The sequence below is a fragment of the Salvelinus sp. IW2-2015 genome, linkage group LG8 (assembly GCF_002910315.2).
Source record: "Salvelinus sp. IW2-2015 linkage group LG8, ASM291031v2, whole genome shotgun sequence".
NCBI lineage: Eukaryota > Metazoa > Chordata > Actinopteri > Salmoniformes > Salmonidae > Salvelinus > Salvelinus sp. IW2-2015.
Genome location: NC_036848.1, coordinates 20,716,650 through 20,732,823, shown reverse-complemented (window position 1 = coordinate 20,732,823; position 16,174 = coordinate 20,716,650). Strand labels below are relative to the sequence as shown.

At 41.1% G+C, this 16,174-nt stretch overlaps 1 protein-coding gene across 1 annotated transcript; it reads right to left on the bottom strand.

The window, feature by feature from the left end:
- Positions 1-1,043: 1,043 nt before the first annotated feature.
- On the bottom strand, positions 1,044-6,588 carry LOC111967011 (transmembrane protein 144). Its single transcript, XM_023991918.1, has 12 exons — positions 6,346-6,588; positions 5,767-5,934; positions 5,552-5,674; positions 5,362-5,461; positions 5,107-5,187; positions 4,889-4,967; positions 4,372-4,445; positions 4,009-4,127; positions 3,750-3,869; positions 3,219-3,316; positions 2,086-2,139; positions 1,044-1,636 (listed from the first exon to the last, which is right to left on the bottom strand). Exons 1-12 carry the CDS (start codon positions 6,449-6,451, stop codon positions 1,553-1,555), a joined length of 1,206 nt encoding a protein of 401 aa, XP_023847686.1. The 5' UTR covers positions 6,452-6,588; the 3' UTR covers positions 1,044-1,552.
- Between the last annotated feature and the right edge of the window lie 9,586 nt (positions 6,589-16,174).

Below are 16,174 nucleotides of genomic sequence, written 5' to 3'. Positions count from 1 at the left end.
TCATCTTTGCCTCAAACCTGATCAGTCTCCCAGGCCCTGCTGCTGAAAAACATCCCCACAGCTTGATCCTGCCACCACGCTTCACCGTAGGGATAGTGCCAGGTTTCCTCCAGATGTGACACTTGGCATTCAGGTCAGAGTTCAATCTCAATCTGGTCAGTGTTTAGGTGCATTTTGGTAAAACTCCAAGCGGGGTGTCATGTGCCTTTTACTGAGGAGACGCTTCCATCTGGCCAATCTACCATAAAGGCCTGATTGGTACTGCAGAGACGGTTGTCTTTCTGGAAGTTTCTCCCATCTCCACAGAGGAACTTCAGAGCACTGTCAGAGTGACCATCAGATTATTGGTCAGCTCTCTGACCAAGGCCATTCTCCCCCGACCCAGTTCTTGGGGACATTGAATGCTGCAGACATTTTTTAGTATCCTTTCCCAGATCTGTACCGCGACACAATCATGTTTCTGAGCTCAACGGACAATTCCTTTGACTTCAGGGCTTGGATTTTGCTCTGATATGCACTGTCAATTGTAGGACCTTAGACAGGTGTATATATATGCCTTTCCAAATCATGTCCAATAAATTAACCCCAGGTGGTCTCCAATCAAGTTGTAGAAACATCTCAAGGATGAGCAATGGAAACAGGATGCACCTGAGCTCAATTTCAAGTCTCATAGCCCAGAGTCTGAATACTTATGTAAATAAGGTATCTGTTAATACTTTTGCTAAAATTGGAAAAATGTTTTAGCTTTCATTATGGGGCTGTGTGTAGATTGCTGAGGATTTTATTTTAATCCATTTTAGAATAAGGCTGTAACGTAACAAAAATGTGGAAAAAGTCAAGCGGTCTGAACACTTTCCAAAGGTACTGTATTTTTGTTCAGTATAGGTAATCTGGGAAGAGAGATTCTCCATTTGATTTTCAGATAAAACCATGCAGACTGAAAGGCAGCAGTTTCCCTCAATTTATGGAGTAGATTAGCACACTATTTAGGGTTCCTGCTTTCCCCACTAGTTTCCCTTCAAAGTTCAATGCTCAAAAACGTGTGATTGTCAGCTATTTTATTCAAACATGTCCCATATATAAAGATTAACATTAAGATCGTACAAAGATTTATGACTAACTCACATTCATAGCAAAATGCCACAGACAACACAGCATAAATATTTTCAGTAGAGTATGAACATTTGAAATTACTAATACATCGTCACTCTTAACATTCGGAATGCCCTTGAATTCAAACTATTGAATACGTGACAACAGAAGTAACAGCAACAGCTGAACCCGCATTAACCAGGTGATAAAGTGCTCCATTAGATGTACAGACAAATCTGAAGGACTATCAGAGATAGGGTGTAACATTACAGAACATTCAGATCGGAATGTATTGTCCAGAAGAGATATGATTGTCTGAGACAGAATAGGGGATTGTGAATCAGCTCTGTCCATTACCTTTCCATCGGCAACATTCAGAACATATCACCTCACTGAATACACCTCAGGACTACTTTAGGATGTATAAACACTGCCACCTAGGGGGTATATTGATTCTCTTTTACACATTGGAGAAGGCCGTCAATATTGATCCAGTCAGGACAACACAGGAGGCTACTAGGAAGATTGAACAGTTTACCAAGCCCTGAAAAAAAGACAAGCATTAGTTAATACAACAAATATCTGATGGCATGTCACTGTCAAATTGGATTGGCAGAGGCTAACCATAATGTGAGCGGAATGGTGTTGAGAAAGGGGGCATGCATAAGAGCAACAGAATGTAAAATATCCGACATTGGGCAAGCTAATCAGAACTAAATGATACTCTGAATCAGCTGGGGTCAAAAAGGGATGATGACCAGCTATTTCAAAATCAGCACAGCAAGGTTTGTTGTACATTTGGAAATTCTAGGGGAAAATAAATAATTTAGAAAATTAACGTGGAACTTGATTTTAACTGTGCGTAAAATTACATAAATGGCTGAGAGTTTATACTTCAATTTCCGCAAATGTCAAGTGTGCCTTGTTCCCAGAAGCTGAGGCAGTTCCTTACACTAATAAATCCACTACATTCGCTCACTCCGGGATACTTACTTTGACTTCTTTGAAAACCAGACTTCCCCACAGACCTGCAACTAGACAATTACCCTAGAAAGAGGAATTCTGTTAATTGAAATTGGATCACTTACACCTTCATGTTTACAAAGCACCATTGTCAGGTTCTCTCCATTTAGCAATAACAGGAACGGTGGCACATTCTCAAACTGACAATGGCGCCAACTATATTCTGTAAGACGACGTCACCATATCTCAACGTCATAACCTATACACAAGTTATGTGTTATACAAAGTATGAGTCATCTAGCAATAACACACTACATTACCTAAAGTATGTATACCTGCTCGGCAAACATCTCACTCCAAAATCATGGGCATTAATATGGAGATAATCCCCTCTTTGCTGCTATAACAGCCTCCTCTTCTGGGAAGGGTTTCCACTAGATGTTGGAACATTGCTATGGGGACTTGCTTCCATTCAGCCACAAGAGCACAAGGTCAGTCACTAATGTTGGGCGATTAGGCCTGGCTCAGTCGGCGTTTCCTTTCATTCGCACGTCAGGCTGCCAGATGTTGAAGCGTGATTCTTCACTCCAGAGAAAGCGCTTCCACTGCTCCAGAGTTCAATGGCGGCAAGCTTTACACCACTCTAGCTGACACTTGGCATTGCGCATGATGATCTTAGGCTTGTGTGTGGCTGCTCGGCCATGGAAACCCATTTCTTGAAACCCACGACAAACAAGTAGTGCGCCGACATTGCTTCCAGAGGCCGTTTGGAACTCGGTAGTGTGTTGCAACTGAAGAGACTTTTTACCCAACGTGCATCAGCGGTCCCATTCTGTGTGGCCTACCACTTCGCGGCTGAGCTGTTACTGCTACTAGATGTTTCCACTTCACAATAACAGCATTTACAGTTGACCGGGGAACCTCAAGCAGGGCTGAAATTTGACCGACTTTTTGCAAAGGTGGCATCCTATGACGGTGCCACACTGAAAGTCAAAGCCCTTTAGGCCAGTCTACTGCCAATGTTTGTCTATGGAGATTGCATGGCTGTGCACTCAATTTTATACACCTGTCAGCAATTGGTATCACTGAAACAGCCAAATCCAATAATTTGAAGGGGTGTCCACACAAAAGTATGTCAGAGGGCATCCCAGAGGTGTACTTACTGCACAGACGATGGGAAAGGTGACCACGGCACAAAGGTAGTTGTTAGCCAGAAACCAGCAATAAGTGGCCAATGTCCACATCAGACCTGACAAAAAGCCTGAACATAGGAGAATGAGATTTAGTGACACCCTACTTAACATTCTTTACAAAATAATATCATATTGTACATGCCATTATCAATCCTGGCCCAATTCTTTAACCACGTGTTTCTCAAGTACCCCCAATAGTACATATTTGTTGTGACACTGGACAAAAACTCTTTGATTCAATTTGTCAAGGGCTTGATGATTAGTTGACAAGTTGAATTAGGAGCTTTTGTCTGGGGCTACAACAAAAGTGTGTGCTGTTGGGGGTTGTCAAGGACTGGAGTTGGGAAACACTTCTCTAAGCCAGCCCTGGACTCAATCTGCCCTCATGGATGAGGATAGAAACCCCCATGATTGCATCAAGCCCATACTTTAGGGGGGGGCGGGGTAGAAATTTAGGGCACAGTTGAGGAAGTGAAGAGAATTTGAATGGAGAGTGAGCACCTGGCAGGATGGCTCTGGAGAACACCCTGGGTCTGTTCCTCATGGCTGCACAGTAGATGGAGAAATACACCGTACTGGTGAGGTAGATGCCACAGCAAAAGGCAAACACATAGTCAAGATCTAGGAAATGGGGGGAATGTTAGCTTGACAGAGAATATGTAAACTAAGCACGTTGAGACTCAACCCTCTTCAGCATTACATATAGACTACTGAGTTTAATGTGTGATTGGCTACAGTCTCTAGGATCCTTCCACCTCACCGTATAGACTGGCTCCATAGAAGATGCTGTCGTGGACCGCCGCATGGCTTTTTATGTAGAGGATTGGAACAAAGGAGGCCCCATACAACAGGCCTGCTACAACAGCCAACAAGCAGCCTCTAAAGTCAAAAGGGTGGTGAGAGAGTTCATGACTGCATCAAAAATTACAAGACAATTAACTAAATGAGCTGTAATTTTACATGTTGAGGTAGCCCCATGACCAAAAGTCAAAAGAACAGAAATGTTCAGTTGAGTAAGTCATGTCCCAACATGTAACTAGAACGAAAATCAATTGACTTCAGCCCAGCTCCAACTACTCAATTGTGAAAGCAAAGAGCATGAGTGATTAAGGGGTGTACTCACACACAGCGTTTCCTCTTGGCTCCCATTACATCCACCCAGGACTCCGAAGGCGCATAGACACCAGAATTCACAGTCTTAAGTAGACAAAATAGTCAAGTCAGTAGCGTACACGATAAGTCAGCACAGCAGTTTCCCATGGGCATCTCGATGCAAACTCAAAAAGACATTTCTGCAGTTGTGACTAGTCTCTCCTGTGGCAGAAGAATTGATCAATCAACTTTTCACCACTGATTTTTCTAGAGAGCTGTTACAATAAGTGTCATGAATGACAATACTTTTTTTTTTAGACAAACCAGTCATTAGCTGATGTGTGGTAATGTCTTGGCTGTTAGGTCTTGTCTTGCTGTGAAGTTGCTGTGTGGTATGTGTTGTGGTACGCTTTCATGTCATCGTTGCTGCTGTCTCACATGTATCCAAAAATGATTCCCCCTCAGATTATTTTTTTAATTGAACTGAATTGATACTGCATGGCTATTGAGCAAAAGCGTTTAGACTTCCAAACATCAAGCATAATTACCCTGTTAATCAGTAAGGGGGTGGAGTCTGAACGTGGAAGTTCTCTAACATTAGTCTTCACAAAGAAAAGGATGAGTCCACTGGAAACGAAAATAAATTGTAAATGCCATACGATTGTCATGGGAGTTTCAAATGGACTATATAAAATTATTAACACATTGACCAGTGACAAGAGTATTATTCTGAGGTATTGGATTAGGTGCTTTCATGACTCATTACCTCAACAAGCACAAACCAACACCACAGTAGTTCAATACTGGTCTGGCAACATCCTGTGCTTCAATACCAAACCATCCAAACCTGTTGAAAAAAATATTTAAATTACCTCTGACTCAATTGCTGGTCTAAGAACATATTCCCTATGGAAATTGTATTTCTTTTGAGACTAAATATGAATTGCCCTTTCAAAATGTAATATATGAGGACTTACTGTGCAAAAAAAAATATATATATACACACAACAAAATAACTTACCTTGAACTTATCCAGCCCATCAGCAAACTGCTGGATCCCCAAATACAAACTCCAAGTCCAAGGCCAATGGCTTTTACTATGGGGACAACTGTTAAACTGCCTGTAAACATTGAGGGAAACATTTCAGTAGTTGGGAGTGTAGGCCCAATTTATGTATGTGTGAAGGTTACAGTACAGCTTGAAGTCATACCTGTGGCCCAGACTGCTCCTCCCAGCATTGCCAACGGATAGAATTTGGGAGACTTGAGTATCAAGTCCCCAATCATCGAAACTACCAATATGGATGCACAGCTCACCCACTGGAAAAACATCCCTGAAGATATTTTTTATTTATGTTAAAATATTACAAGATGGTCAAACGAGAAGTTTAAAAACATGCATTTTGATTTTTTATGGATCTCTTACCATCACCAGTTTCTATCCTTTTGACAGGAACAAAGTTGCTGCCATACAAGATCACAGCAATAGTGTTTGCAACAAAGCCATAAGCCATTTCAGTCGTGTTTGATGAACAGAGTAAAGGTAATCTTCTTACTTCAATGTTCATTGTAGCATTTTCATCAACATGCACACCTGAAGAACGTTACTGAATTTAGTCAAGGGCCATTTTATCAGCATCAAGTACTCCAATAATACTCATTGACAAAAATATTGGAGTGACAAGTTAGAGAAACGAACTACTTCAGATAAATTAAGTTTCACCATTGTAGGCTGGTTTTGAAAACGTTACTTTAAGTCAGTTCATATACTGCTATAATAAATATAACATTTTGAAATTAATGTGAACCTTTAGCTACATACAGCAATATGAAATAACAGGATTAAACTAGTGTTGTCTGGAAGAGCGTTCAAGCAGCCAGCCCTACAGTGTCTTCAACATGCACTGCAGACAATGACCATTTCAAGGCAGCATGCATTGTTTATTTTTACCAACTCAAGCGTCTGTTTGCTAGCACATAGGTGTATGGTGAGTAGGCTACATACCTTGTTCAACTTTCTCTGCTTCTGAGAAATTCCCCAGAGACCACGCCATGACAGCAATTAGGAGAAAAAGTTTAAACATGTATACATCTAGCATTTCTGCCACCATCAACGATAACCGGTTTCAAAACTTGCACAGATGATCGGCCATGTGTTACGGACAATACTTGCCGTAACACAACAAGGAATAATGCTGCAACAGCTGACACTAATTAAGATAGGCAATCAATTAGGCTGCTGGGCTTAACTTTGAGTGTGTTCCCAAGTACTGATGATTTTTCGGCACAGGTGGCTTGTTTACATTGCAGGTTAGGACAAATAACGTGGCAGGTTAGGATAATTAACGTGGCAGGTTAGGAAAATTAACGTGGCAGGTTAGAAGAACTAACGCAGCAGGTTAGGTGAATGAGGTTAAGGTCAGGAAAAGAGTTAATGTAGGCTCAGCGACAATGCTACAATTGTCCCCAACACTAGTTGGCCTACTCCATCTAAATAATAATTTGATCTTAACTAACTTGCCTACTTAAATGAAGGTTACATTTAAAAACGTTGTAATTTTTAAAATTAAATCTAGCCAAAATGGTATTTATTAATTTGTATTTAACATTTATTTAACTAGGCAAGTCAGTTAAGAACAAATCCTTATTTACATTGACGGCCTACACCGGCCAAACCCGGACGACGCTGGGCCAATTGTGCGCAGCCCTATGGGACTCCCAATCACGGCCGTTTGTGATACAGCCTAGATTCGGACCAGGGTGTCTGTAGTGACGCTTCTAGCACTAATATAAACATAAACAAACCATCTGTGACTACAAATAATCAATGAGCACGGTTACTTGCACACAGTAATACGATTATTGTGGATAGTCAGATTAATATCATTGTTTTTTTTTCAAACGATTACATGCTTTGCAAGAACAACGACTTCCCTAGTAATACGACTTTAAAAATATGCAGGATATCGGCAATCAAAATAAACGTTCTACGACAGTGACCATGTTATTTTTGCATATAAAGTTTGTATGTGAAAACTATTTCTAAGATGCATACTTTCAGTTTTTACGAAACTCACTTCACTCCAGAATAGGAGGGAAGCTGTCTGTTCAATAGCCATCACTAGCCGGCCTCCACCCAGTACCCTTCCCTGAACTTAGTCATTGTCACTAGCCGGCTACCACCCAGTTACTCAACCCTGCACCTTAGAGGCTGCTGCCCTATGTAAATAGACATGGAATCACTGGTCACTTTAATAATAGAACACTGGTCACTTTAATAATGTTTACATACTGTTTTTCTAATTTCATATGTATATACTGTATTTTACCGTATTCTAGTCAATGCCACTCCGACATTATTTGTCTTAATATTTAAATATTTCTTAATTCCATTCTTTTACTTTTAAATGTGTGTGTATTGTTGTGAACTGTTAGATACTACTGCACTGTTGGAGCTAGGAACACAAGCATTTCGCTACACCTGCAATAACATCTGTTTGTTTAGGCAAACATCTGTTTGTTTAGGCTATTATTGTGACAAAAAAATGATGTATCTTTGGGCCTACATGTATGACAGTGTATATTACATGCACAAATGTATACATGTATCAATTCTTGCATGTCGGGTTATAAGTCTGTTATCTTATCTGATTCATCTGTTTTGCCAGGTGTCCCTGTTCATGCTCTATGGCAACAAAGACACCCCTTCCTCTCTTGCGATGACACACTGACATAAGGTATAACCACAGCCTCTCTATATTGCGTTCTGATTTTGGACCACACTTTCTTCCTGTTGAAAATGAGTTTTGGAAATTTAGCCTATGCGTCACCACTGTCCTTATCGTTACCTGAGCTCAATGCAAAGACAAACAGATAACCATGGCGGATCATACGTTCTAATGGAGAAATGTATACGTCCTGGAAACATTCAAAAGTCTCTCATTCTGTGGTCATGCTATTATTTTCTGAGGATACCCAACTACGTTCGGAAGTATCCCACTTTGGAAAGGGAGAAATGGAGACAAAAGGGCACTAAAGGAATTGAAATATCTTGGTAACAAATTAACACCACAAGTAATGCAACACGGGATGTGACCTTGAATGTAAAGATGTATTCAGATCCTCACGTCAATTCTATCCAAATATACAGTGAGAGGGCACCGCCGCGGTTCAGCAAATAAGACATTACTGTATTGCCATATGCTTTCTTGCTGATGGTATAGTTACACTCATTCATGAGGTGTCCCATAAGGAATCTATCCCCCTCTTGCTGTTTGAAACCACATCAAATTCTTGATTCATTCTAACAAACATAATGATGTGAATGACCATCAATTGTGTCGAGCAAGTTGTGGAGTTATCAAAAGTCCCGTAGACACAAGCGAGGTTTTCGCTTTCCATTTAGATATGATCCTGGGACTGAACCACTGTCAGCAGGAAGTTTTCGTTTGTAGGTACTGTAGGCCCATTTTCCACTGACTGAGTGTCCTGCATTCGTATCACAACATATTGGCCTCTAGCCTTTGTCAAAATGCAATCATTGGGTAATCTTTGGAATAATTACTATGTAGGCTATTAGGCATAATAGGCACTTGACATGAAAAATTGGAAGATAATAAACCATTGTTATATTATACTGGCAAAGAGTCAGGTCATAACATTTTGCTTGGGTTCCAACTTTCCTTTTAGAAGTTGGCCCTCACCTTTGCAGAATACTTATGGGAGCCTTTTATAGTCTTATAAGGCATCAATTAATAAAGCATTGCAATTCATGAATATATTTTCAGTCATTTCATATATCTTGCGGTATTACTTAACTTTTTGAACAAAGCAATACTCTGTGCTACTACTAGATTGATTTACACTTCAATGTTAAGGTGACATTTTTTATAGCATGTAGGCTATGTCAAATCTATCTGTATACCACCCGTACACAACTGATTGGCTCAAAAGCATTAAGGAAAGAGATTCCACAAATTAACAAGGAACACCTGTCAATTGAAATGCATTCCAGGTGACTACCTCATGAAGCTGGTTGAGAGAATGCCAATAGTGTGCAAAGCTGTCATCAAGGCAAATGGTGGCTACTTTGAAGAATCTCAAATCTCAAATATATTTTTATTTGTTTAAAACTTGTTTGGTTGCTACATGATTCAATATGTGTTATTTCATAGTTTTGATGTCTTCACCATTATTATACAATGTAGAAAATAGTAAAAATGGAGTCTTGGTGGTTAAAATATTATTCCATTTAAGAATGATGGAGAGGGACCTTCAATGCTGCAGAAATGTTTTTGTACCCTTTCCAAGATCTGTGCCTCGACACAATCCTGTCTCGGAGCTCTACTGACAATTCCTTCGACCTCGTGGCTTGGTTTTTGCAGAAACATCTCAAGGATGATCAATGGAAACAGGATGCACGTGATCTCAATTTCGAGTCTCATAGCAGGGTCTGAATACTTAAGGTATATGTTTTTTATTTGGAATAAATTTGCTAACATTTTTAAAAACCTGTTTTCGCTTTGTCATTATGGAGTATTGTGAGTAGATTGATGAAAAAGACTAAGGCTGTAATGTAACAAAATGTGGAAAAGTAAAGGGGTCTGAATATTTTCCGAATGCACTGTATCTATACCACTATTGATGGGTTTCCCATGCCAACAACGGACCCATTTTAAGCGCAAGTGGTCTAGTGAATGGATCGTATGTGCGGTTCACTTTAGAGGTACTGTACAACTTTCCACAGCAGCCATCGATTCAAGTCAGTACAGGGAGGAGGAAATACGCTCCTGAACATATGCATTTGGACAGTGAAGCTACATTTTAAATTTTGTCTCTATTCTCCAGCATTTTCGGTTTTAAATCAAAATGATTCATAAGAGGCGACAAAACAGAATGTCACCTTTATTTTTCCTTTAACAAATGAAAGCACTTTATGTATCTAGGCCCAATCTTCTATTCTTACTTATCATAAAAGTTACTCCAAAATGGCATGCATAATACATTATTCACCATTCAGTTCCTATTGGTCAAAACATAATCCAAAACAAACTGCAAATGCATGAAACAAGTTTGTAGTCACAAGCTTGATGTAGTCATTGCATGCAAGGAATATAGGATTTTATACTACACTTTTGACAAGTTTAATACATTATAAGTGAATTTGTCTAATTACTGATGACTTCTTTAAAAATGGGGGACCAGGTACATGAAGTGCTTTTATTTCTAAAACGGTAAAACAGATATGTATGAAAATACCCTAAACTAAAAGCTCCCATTCTGTACTGTCGCCTAATATGAAACATCTCAAATCTAAAATGCTGGAGTATAGAGCGAAATTAAAACATATAGTTTCACTGTCCAAATACATATGGAGGGTAATGTGACTAAATGTAAAATCTGATTAATATATTTATTCCTCATTTTGTCACTGCCATATGTTTATACTCTGCAACATGACCCTTCAAGTAAGTAACTAATGGCCTGCCTGCCGGTCTGTCTTTCTGAATCTCTCTATCCTCCTTGCCTCAAGTTCACACTCAGATATACTGAATATGCTTGCCAAATGTGACTCACCGCCTGGATTCGGTCTTATGTAGCAATTTAGAAATTATGTTTTTTACATTGGATAAGAGTATAGACTCAGAGCTACAAAATGGTGTACCATACACTGCATTTGAGGAACAATGGGAAAGTAATTCTTCTTTGAAAGTTGATTAACTTGTAAACTCACTTTTGAGAAAAATTGCCTTTGAATGTTTTGGTATCTAGTGAAGAGCTCTTCTTTGTCTACACCCATTCAGCATCGTTCACACCCTCTTAAGCTTTAGCACCACCCATTTCGTTTCGCTCTCGGAGGGCACACTTGACGCTCTGGCCGATGATTTGGTTAATCAAATCAAATCAAATCAAATTTTATTTGTCACATACACATGGTTAGCAGATGTTAATGCGAGTGTAGCGAAATGCTTGTGCTTCTAGTTCCGGCAATGCAGTAATAACCAACAAGTAATCTAACCTAACAATTCCACAACTACTACCTTATACACACAAGTGTAAAGGGATAAAGAATATGTACATAAAGATATATGTATGAATGATGGTACAGAACGGCATAGGCAAGATGCAGTAGATGGTATAGAGTACAGTATATACATATGAGATGAGTAATGTAGGGTATGTAAACATAAAGTGGCATAGTTTAAAGTGGCTAGTGATACATGTATTACATAAAGATGGCAAGATGCAGTAGATGATATAGAGTACAGTAATAACATATACATATGAGATGAGTAATGTAGGGTATGTAAAACATATATTAAGTGGCATTGTTTAAAGTGGCTAGTGGTACATTTTTACATAATTTCCATCAATTCCCATTATTAAAGTGGCTGGAGTTGAGTCAGTATGTTGGCAGCGGCCGCTAAATGTTAGTGGTGGCTGTTTAACAGTCTGATGGCCTTGAGATAGAAGCTGTTTTTCAGTCTCTCGGTCCCTGCTTTGATGCACCTGTACTGACCTCGCCTTCTGGATGATAGCGGGGTGAACAGGCAGTGGCTTGGGTGTTGTTGTCCTTGATGATCTTTTAGGCCTTCCTGTGACATCGGGTGGTGTAGATGTCTGGAGGGCAGGTAGTTTGCCCCCGGTGATGCGTTGTGCAGACCTCACTACCCTCTGAAGAGCCTTACAGTTGCCGTACCCAGGCGGTGATACAGCCCGACAGGATGCTCTCGATTGTGCATCTGTAGAAGTTTGTGAGTGCTTTTGGTGACAAGCCGAATTTCTTCAGCCTCCTGAGGTTGAAGAGGCGCTGCTGTGCCTTCTTCACAACGCTGTCTGTGTGGGTGGACAATTCAGTTTGTCCGTGATGTGTACACCGAAGAACTTAAAAACTTTCCACCTTCTCCACTACTGACCCGTCGATGTGGATAGGGGGGTGCTCCCTCCACTGTTTTCTGAAGTCCACAATCATTCTCCTTTGTTTTGTTGACGTTGAGTGTGAGGTTATTTCCTGACACCACACTCCGAGGGCCCTCACCTCCTCCCTGTAGGCCGTCTCGTCGTTGTTGGTAATCAAGCCTACCACTGTTAGGTCATCCGCAAACTTGATGATTGAGTTGGAGGCGTGCATGGCCATGCAGTCGTGGGTGAACAGGGAGTAAAGGAGAGGGCTCAGAACGCACCCTTGTGGGGCCCCAGTGTTGGAGGATCAGCGGGGTGGAGATGTTGTTACCTACCCCTCACCACCTGGGGGGGCCCGTCAGGAAGTCCAGGAACCAGTTGCACAGGGCGGGGTCGAGACCCAGGGTCTCGAGCTTGATGACGAGTTTGGAGGGTACTATGGTGTTAAATGCTGAGCTGTAGTCGATGAACAGCATTCTCACATAGGTATTCCTCTTGTCCAGATGGGTTAGGGCAGTGTGCAGTGTGTTTGCGATTGCGCGTCGTCTGTGGACCTATTGGGTCGGTAAGCAAATTGGAGTGGGTCTAGGGTGTCGGTAGGGTGGAGGTGATATGGTCCTTGACTAGTCTCTCAAAGCACTTCATGATGACGGAAGTGAGTGCTACGGGACGGTAGTCGTTTAGCTCAGTTACCTTAGCTTTCTTGGGAACAGGAACAATGGTGGCCCTCTAGAAGCATGTGGGAACAGCAGACTGGGATAAGATTGATTGAATATGTCCGTAAACACACCAGCCAGCTGGTCTGCACATGTTCTGAGGACCCGGCTGGAATGCCGTCTGGGCCTGCAGCCTTGCGAGGGTTAACACGTTTAAATGTTTTACTCACCTCGGCTGCAGTGAAGGAGAGCCCGCAGGTTTTGGTAGCGGGCCGTGTCATTGGCACTGTATTGTCCTCAAAGCGAGCAAAAAAGTTATTTAGCCTGTCTGGGAGCAAGACATCCTGGTCCGCGACGGGGCTGGTTTTCTTTTTGTAATCCGTGATTGACTGTAGACCCTGCCACATACCTCTTGTGTCTGAGCGTGAATTGCGACTCTATTTTGTCTCTGTACTGGGACTTAGCTTGTTTGATTGCCTTGCGGAGAGAATAGCTACACTGTTTGTATTCGGTCATGTTTCCGGTCACCTTGCCCTGGTTAAAAGCAGTGGTTCGCGCTTTCAGTTTACGCGAATGCTGCCGTCAATCACGGTTTCTGGTTTGGGAATGTTTTAATCGTGCTGTGGGTACGACATCGTCAATGCACTTTCTAATGAACTCGCTCACCGAATCAGCATATTCGTCAATGTTGTTGTTGGACGCAATGCGGAACATATTCCAATCCGCGTGATCGAAGCAGTCTTGAAGCGTGGAATCAGATTGGTCGGACCAGTGTTGAACAGACCTGAGCGCGGGAGCTTGTTGTTTTAGTTTCTGTTTGTAGGCTGGAAGCAACAAAATGGAGTCGTGGTCAGCTTTTCCGAAAGGTTTACCTATGGATTACATGAAAACAGCTTAACAAGCGCTGCTGGTAACAATTTCATTATGCTTTTTTGCAGATGTTTACTAACACCGACCATATTCAACGGTTGTTGTACACACGTCACGTAACGTTAGCTAATAGCCAGCCAGCTAACGTTAGCTAGTTAAACAACAATGAACACAGTGCCAATGCCACAGTGCTGAGAGCAAACCAACCAGGTCAATGTTAGCTAGCTAACATTAGGCTCTAACTAGAAAGCAAACAACCCTGGGAAACAAATAATAACGTCAGCTAGGAGCCAGCCAGCTAACGTTAGCTAGCTAGCTAACAGTTCACTTTAGCTTGAAATGAAACAACTTTGTCAAAATGTGTAATATCTGAAAATGTAGCTAGCTAACGCTCGACTCTCTTACCCGTATACATCATCATGCATGATGGACGTGTCTCCTGTCAGGAATGCTATACCATGGTTGTTTAGTTTGAAGATGTATACTGAGACAGGTGTTTTCTCCATCTCGTTAGCTATCATACTCAATTCCACTGATTTCTAACTGATCTCCAGAAAGTGGAGAGAAACACTTATGAGCTCCACTACACAATACAATACAATAAAAAAAAGACGCGTTCGACAGGATTACCAACACAGACTGATCTTGCATTGAGCCCCAGACCGAGGGGTGACCGTCATCTTCAACTTCTTCCATCCTAATAATTGCGCCAACAGTTGTTGCCTTCTCACCAAGCTGCTTGCCTATTGTCCTGTAGCCCATCCCAGCCTTTGCAGGTCTACAATTTTATCCCTGATGTCCTTACACAGCTCTCTGGTCTTGGCCATTGTGAGAGGTTGGGATCTGTTTGATTGAGTGTGTGGACAGGTGTCTTTTTATACAGGTAACGAGTTCAAACAGGTGCAGTTAATACAGGTAAGAGTGGAGAACAGGAGGGCTTCTTAAAGAAAACTAACAGGTCTGTGAGAGCCGGAATTCTTACTGGTTGGTAGGTGATCAAATACTTATGTCATGCAATAAAATGCAAATTAATTACTTAAAAATCATACAATGTGATTTTCTGTATTTTTGTTTTAGATTCCGTCTCTCACAGTTGAAGTGTACCTATGATAAAAATTACAGACCTCTACATGCTTTGTAAGTAGGAAAACCTGCAAAATCGGCAGTGTATCAAATACTTGTTCTCCCCACTGTATCTATTGACACTTTCTATTTTAATGTAACATTTACACCTTCTGTAGAGACCCATTCACTTAGCAAGATGTGGCTGGCAGTTTTAGCATTTCTTTCACTTGACCCATCAATTTACACAAGTGTGTCTGGGTAAGTGTCATCTAATATTTTTATCTGGACACTCTGTTTTTGATATTGTTACTATGCAAGTAACCATTCAACTGTACTGTTTACACCTTCTGTATCCTGTGCATGTGACAAATAAACGTTGATTTTATTTGATGTAGTGTGTGTTTACCAGAAACGGTAATGTAAAGAACACCTGCACTAAAGTCATATTAGGATATAGGCCAAGCCCTAGATCTGTCACGCCTGCTCCTACTCTCCCTCTCTGGCACTCGAGGGTGCCAGGCTGCCCTTCATTACGCACACCTGTCACCATCATTACACGCATCAGCGCTCAATGGACTCACCTGGACTCCATCCCTTTGTTGATTGCTCCATCTATAACTGTCTGCTCCCCGTTTGTTCCCTGTGTCTTCATTATTGTCATTAAGTGTTCATGTCCAGACGCTGTCCTGTTCCATGTCCGATGCAATTAAACGTTCACTTTCCTGTACCTGCTTTTCGCCTCTACCAGCGGTGATCCTTAAAGATCAAGTGTATTTTTACCTGGAGTTTTTCCTTGTTGGAGAGTACTACTTTTAGTCTTAATCTTTGGTTGTTTACGACAATTCTCACTCTATTTAGCACATGTCCTCACATGTGAATCCTTAAAGATATGGTTGGGGCTAAGGCTTAAGAGGGTGTGAACGATGCTGAATGGGTGTAGACAGAGCTGTCCAGTAGGTGTACCAAAACATACATTTTCTCAAAAGTGGGGATACAAGATTATCAACTAAAAGCAAAATTACTTTCCCATTGTTCCTCAACTGCAGTTTATGATATACCATGTCGTAGCTCTGAGTCTCTACTTTTATTCCAATGTAAAAAACACTATTTCAAATGTTGCTACAGAAGATCAAATCGAGGTGGTCAGTCACATATGCTATTATATTGTATGCTAATTGTAATCATCTGTAAATTCTAGTCATCATATATTAGCCACTGTTATTAATGAATCTGCTGCTTTCATTTTGTTATCTTCATGTCCTGCATACTAGTTCTATCATATCTTTTAGGCTGCAACTCTTAATGCTGTGGTGAATGCTCACACATTCAGGTATTAGCTGA

What these genes read in the sequence shown, in the direction of transcription:
- LOC111967011 (XM_023991918.1), bottom strand. Translation starts at nt 6,451, where the DNA reads ATGGTGGCAGAAATGCTAGATGTATACATGTTTAAACTTTTTCTCCTA. An exon ending in AGCAGAGAAAGTTGAACAAG is followed by an intron (nt 5,935 to 6,345) that starts GTATGTAGCCTA and finishes AACGTTCTTCAG; the next exon opens with GTGTGCATGTTGATGAAAAT. An exon ending in GTTGGTTTGTGCTTGTTGAG is followed by an intron (nt 4,968 to 5,106) that starts GTAATGAGTCAT and finishes TTTCGTTTCCAG; the next exon opens with TGGACTCATCCTTTTCTTTG.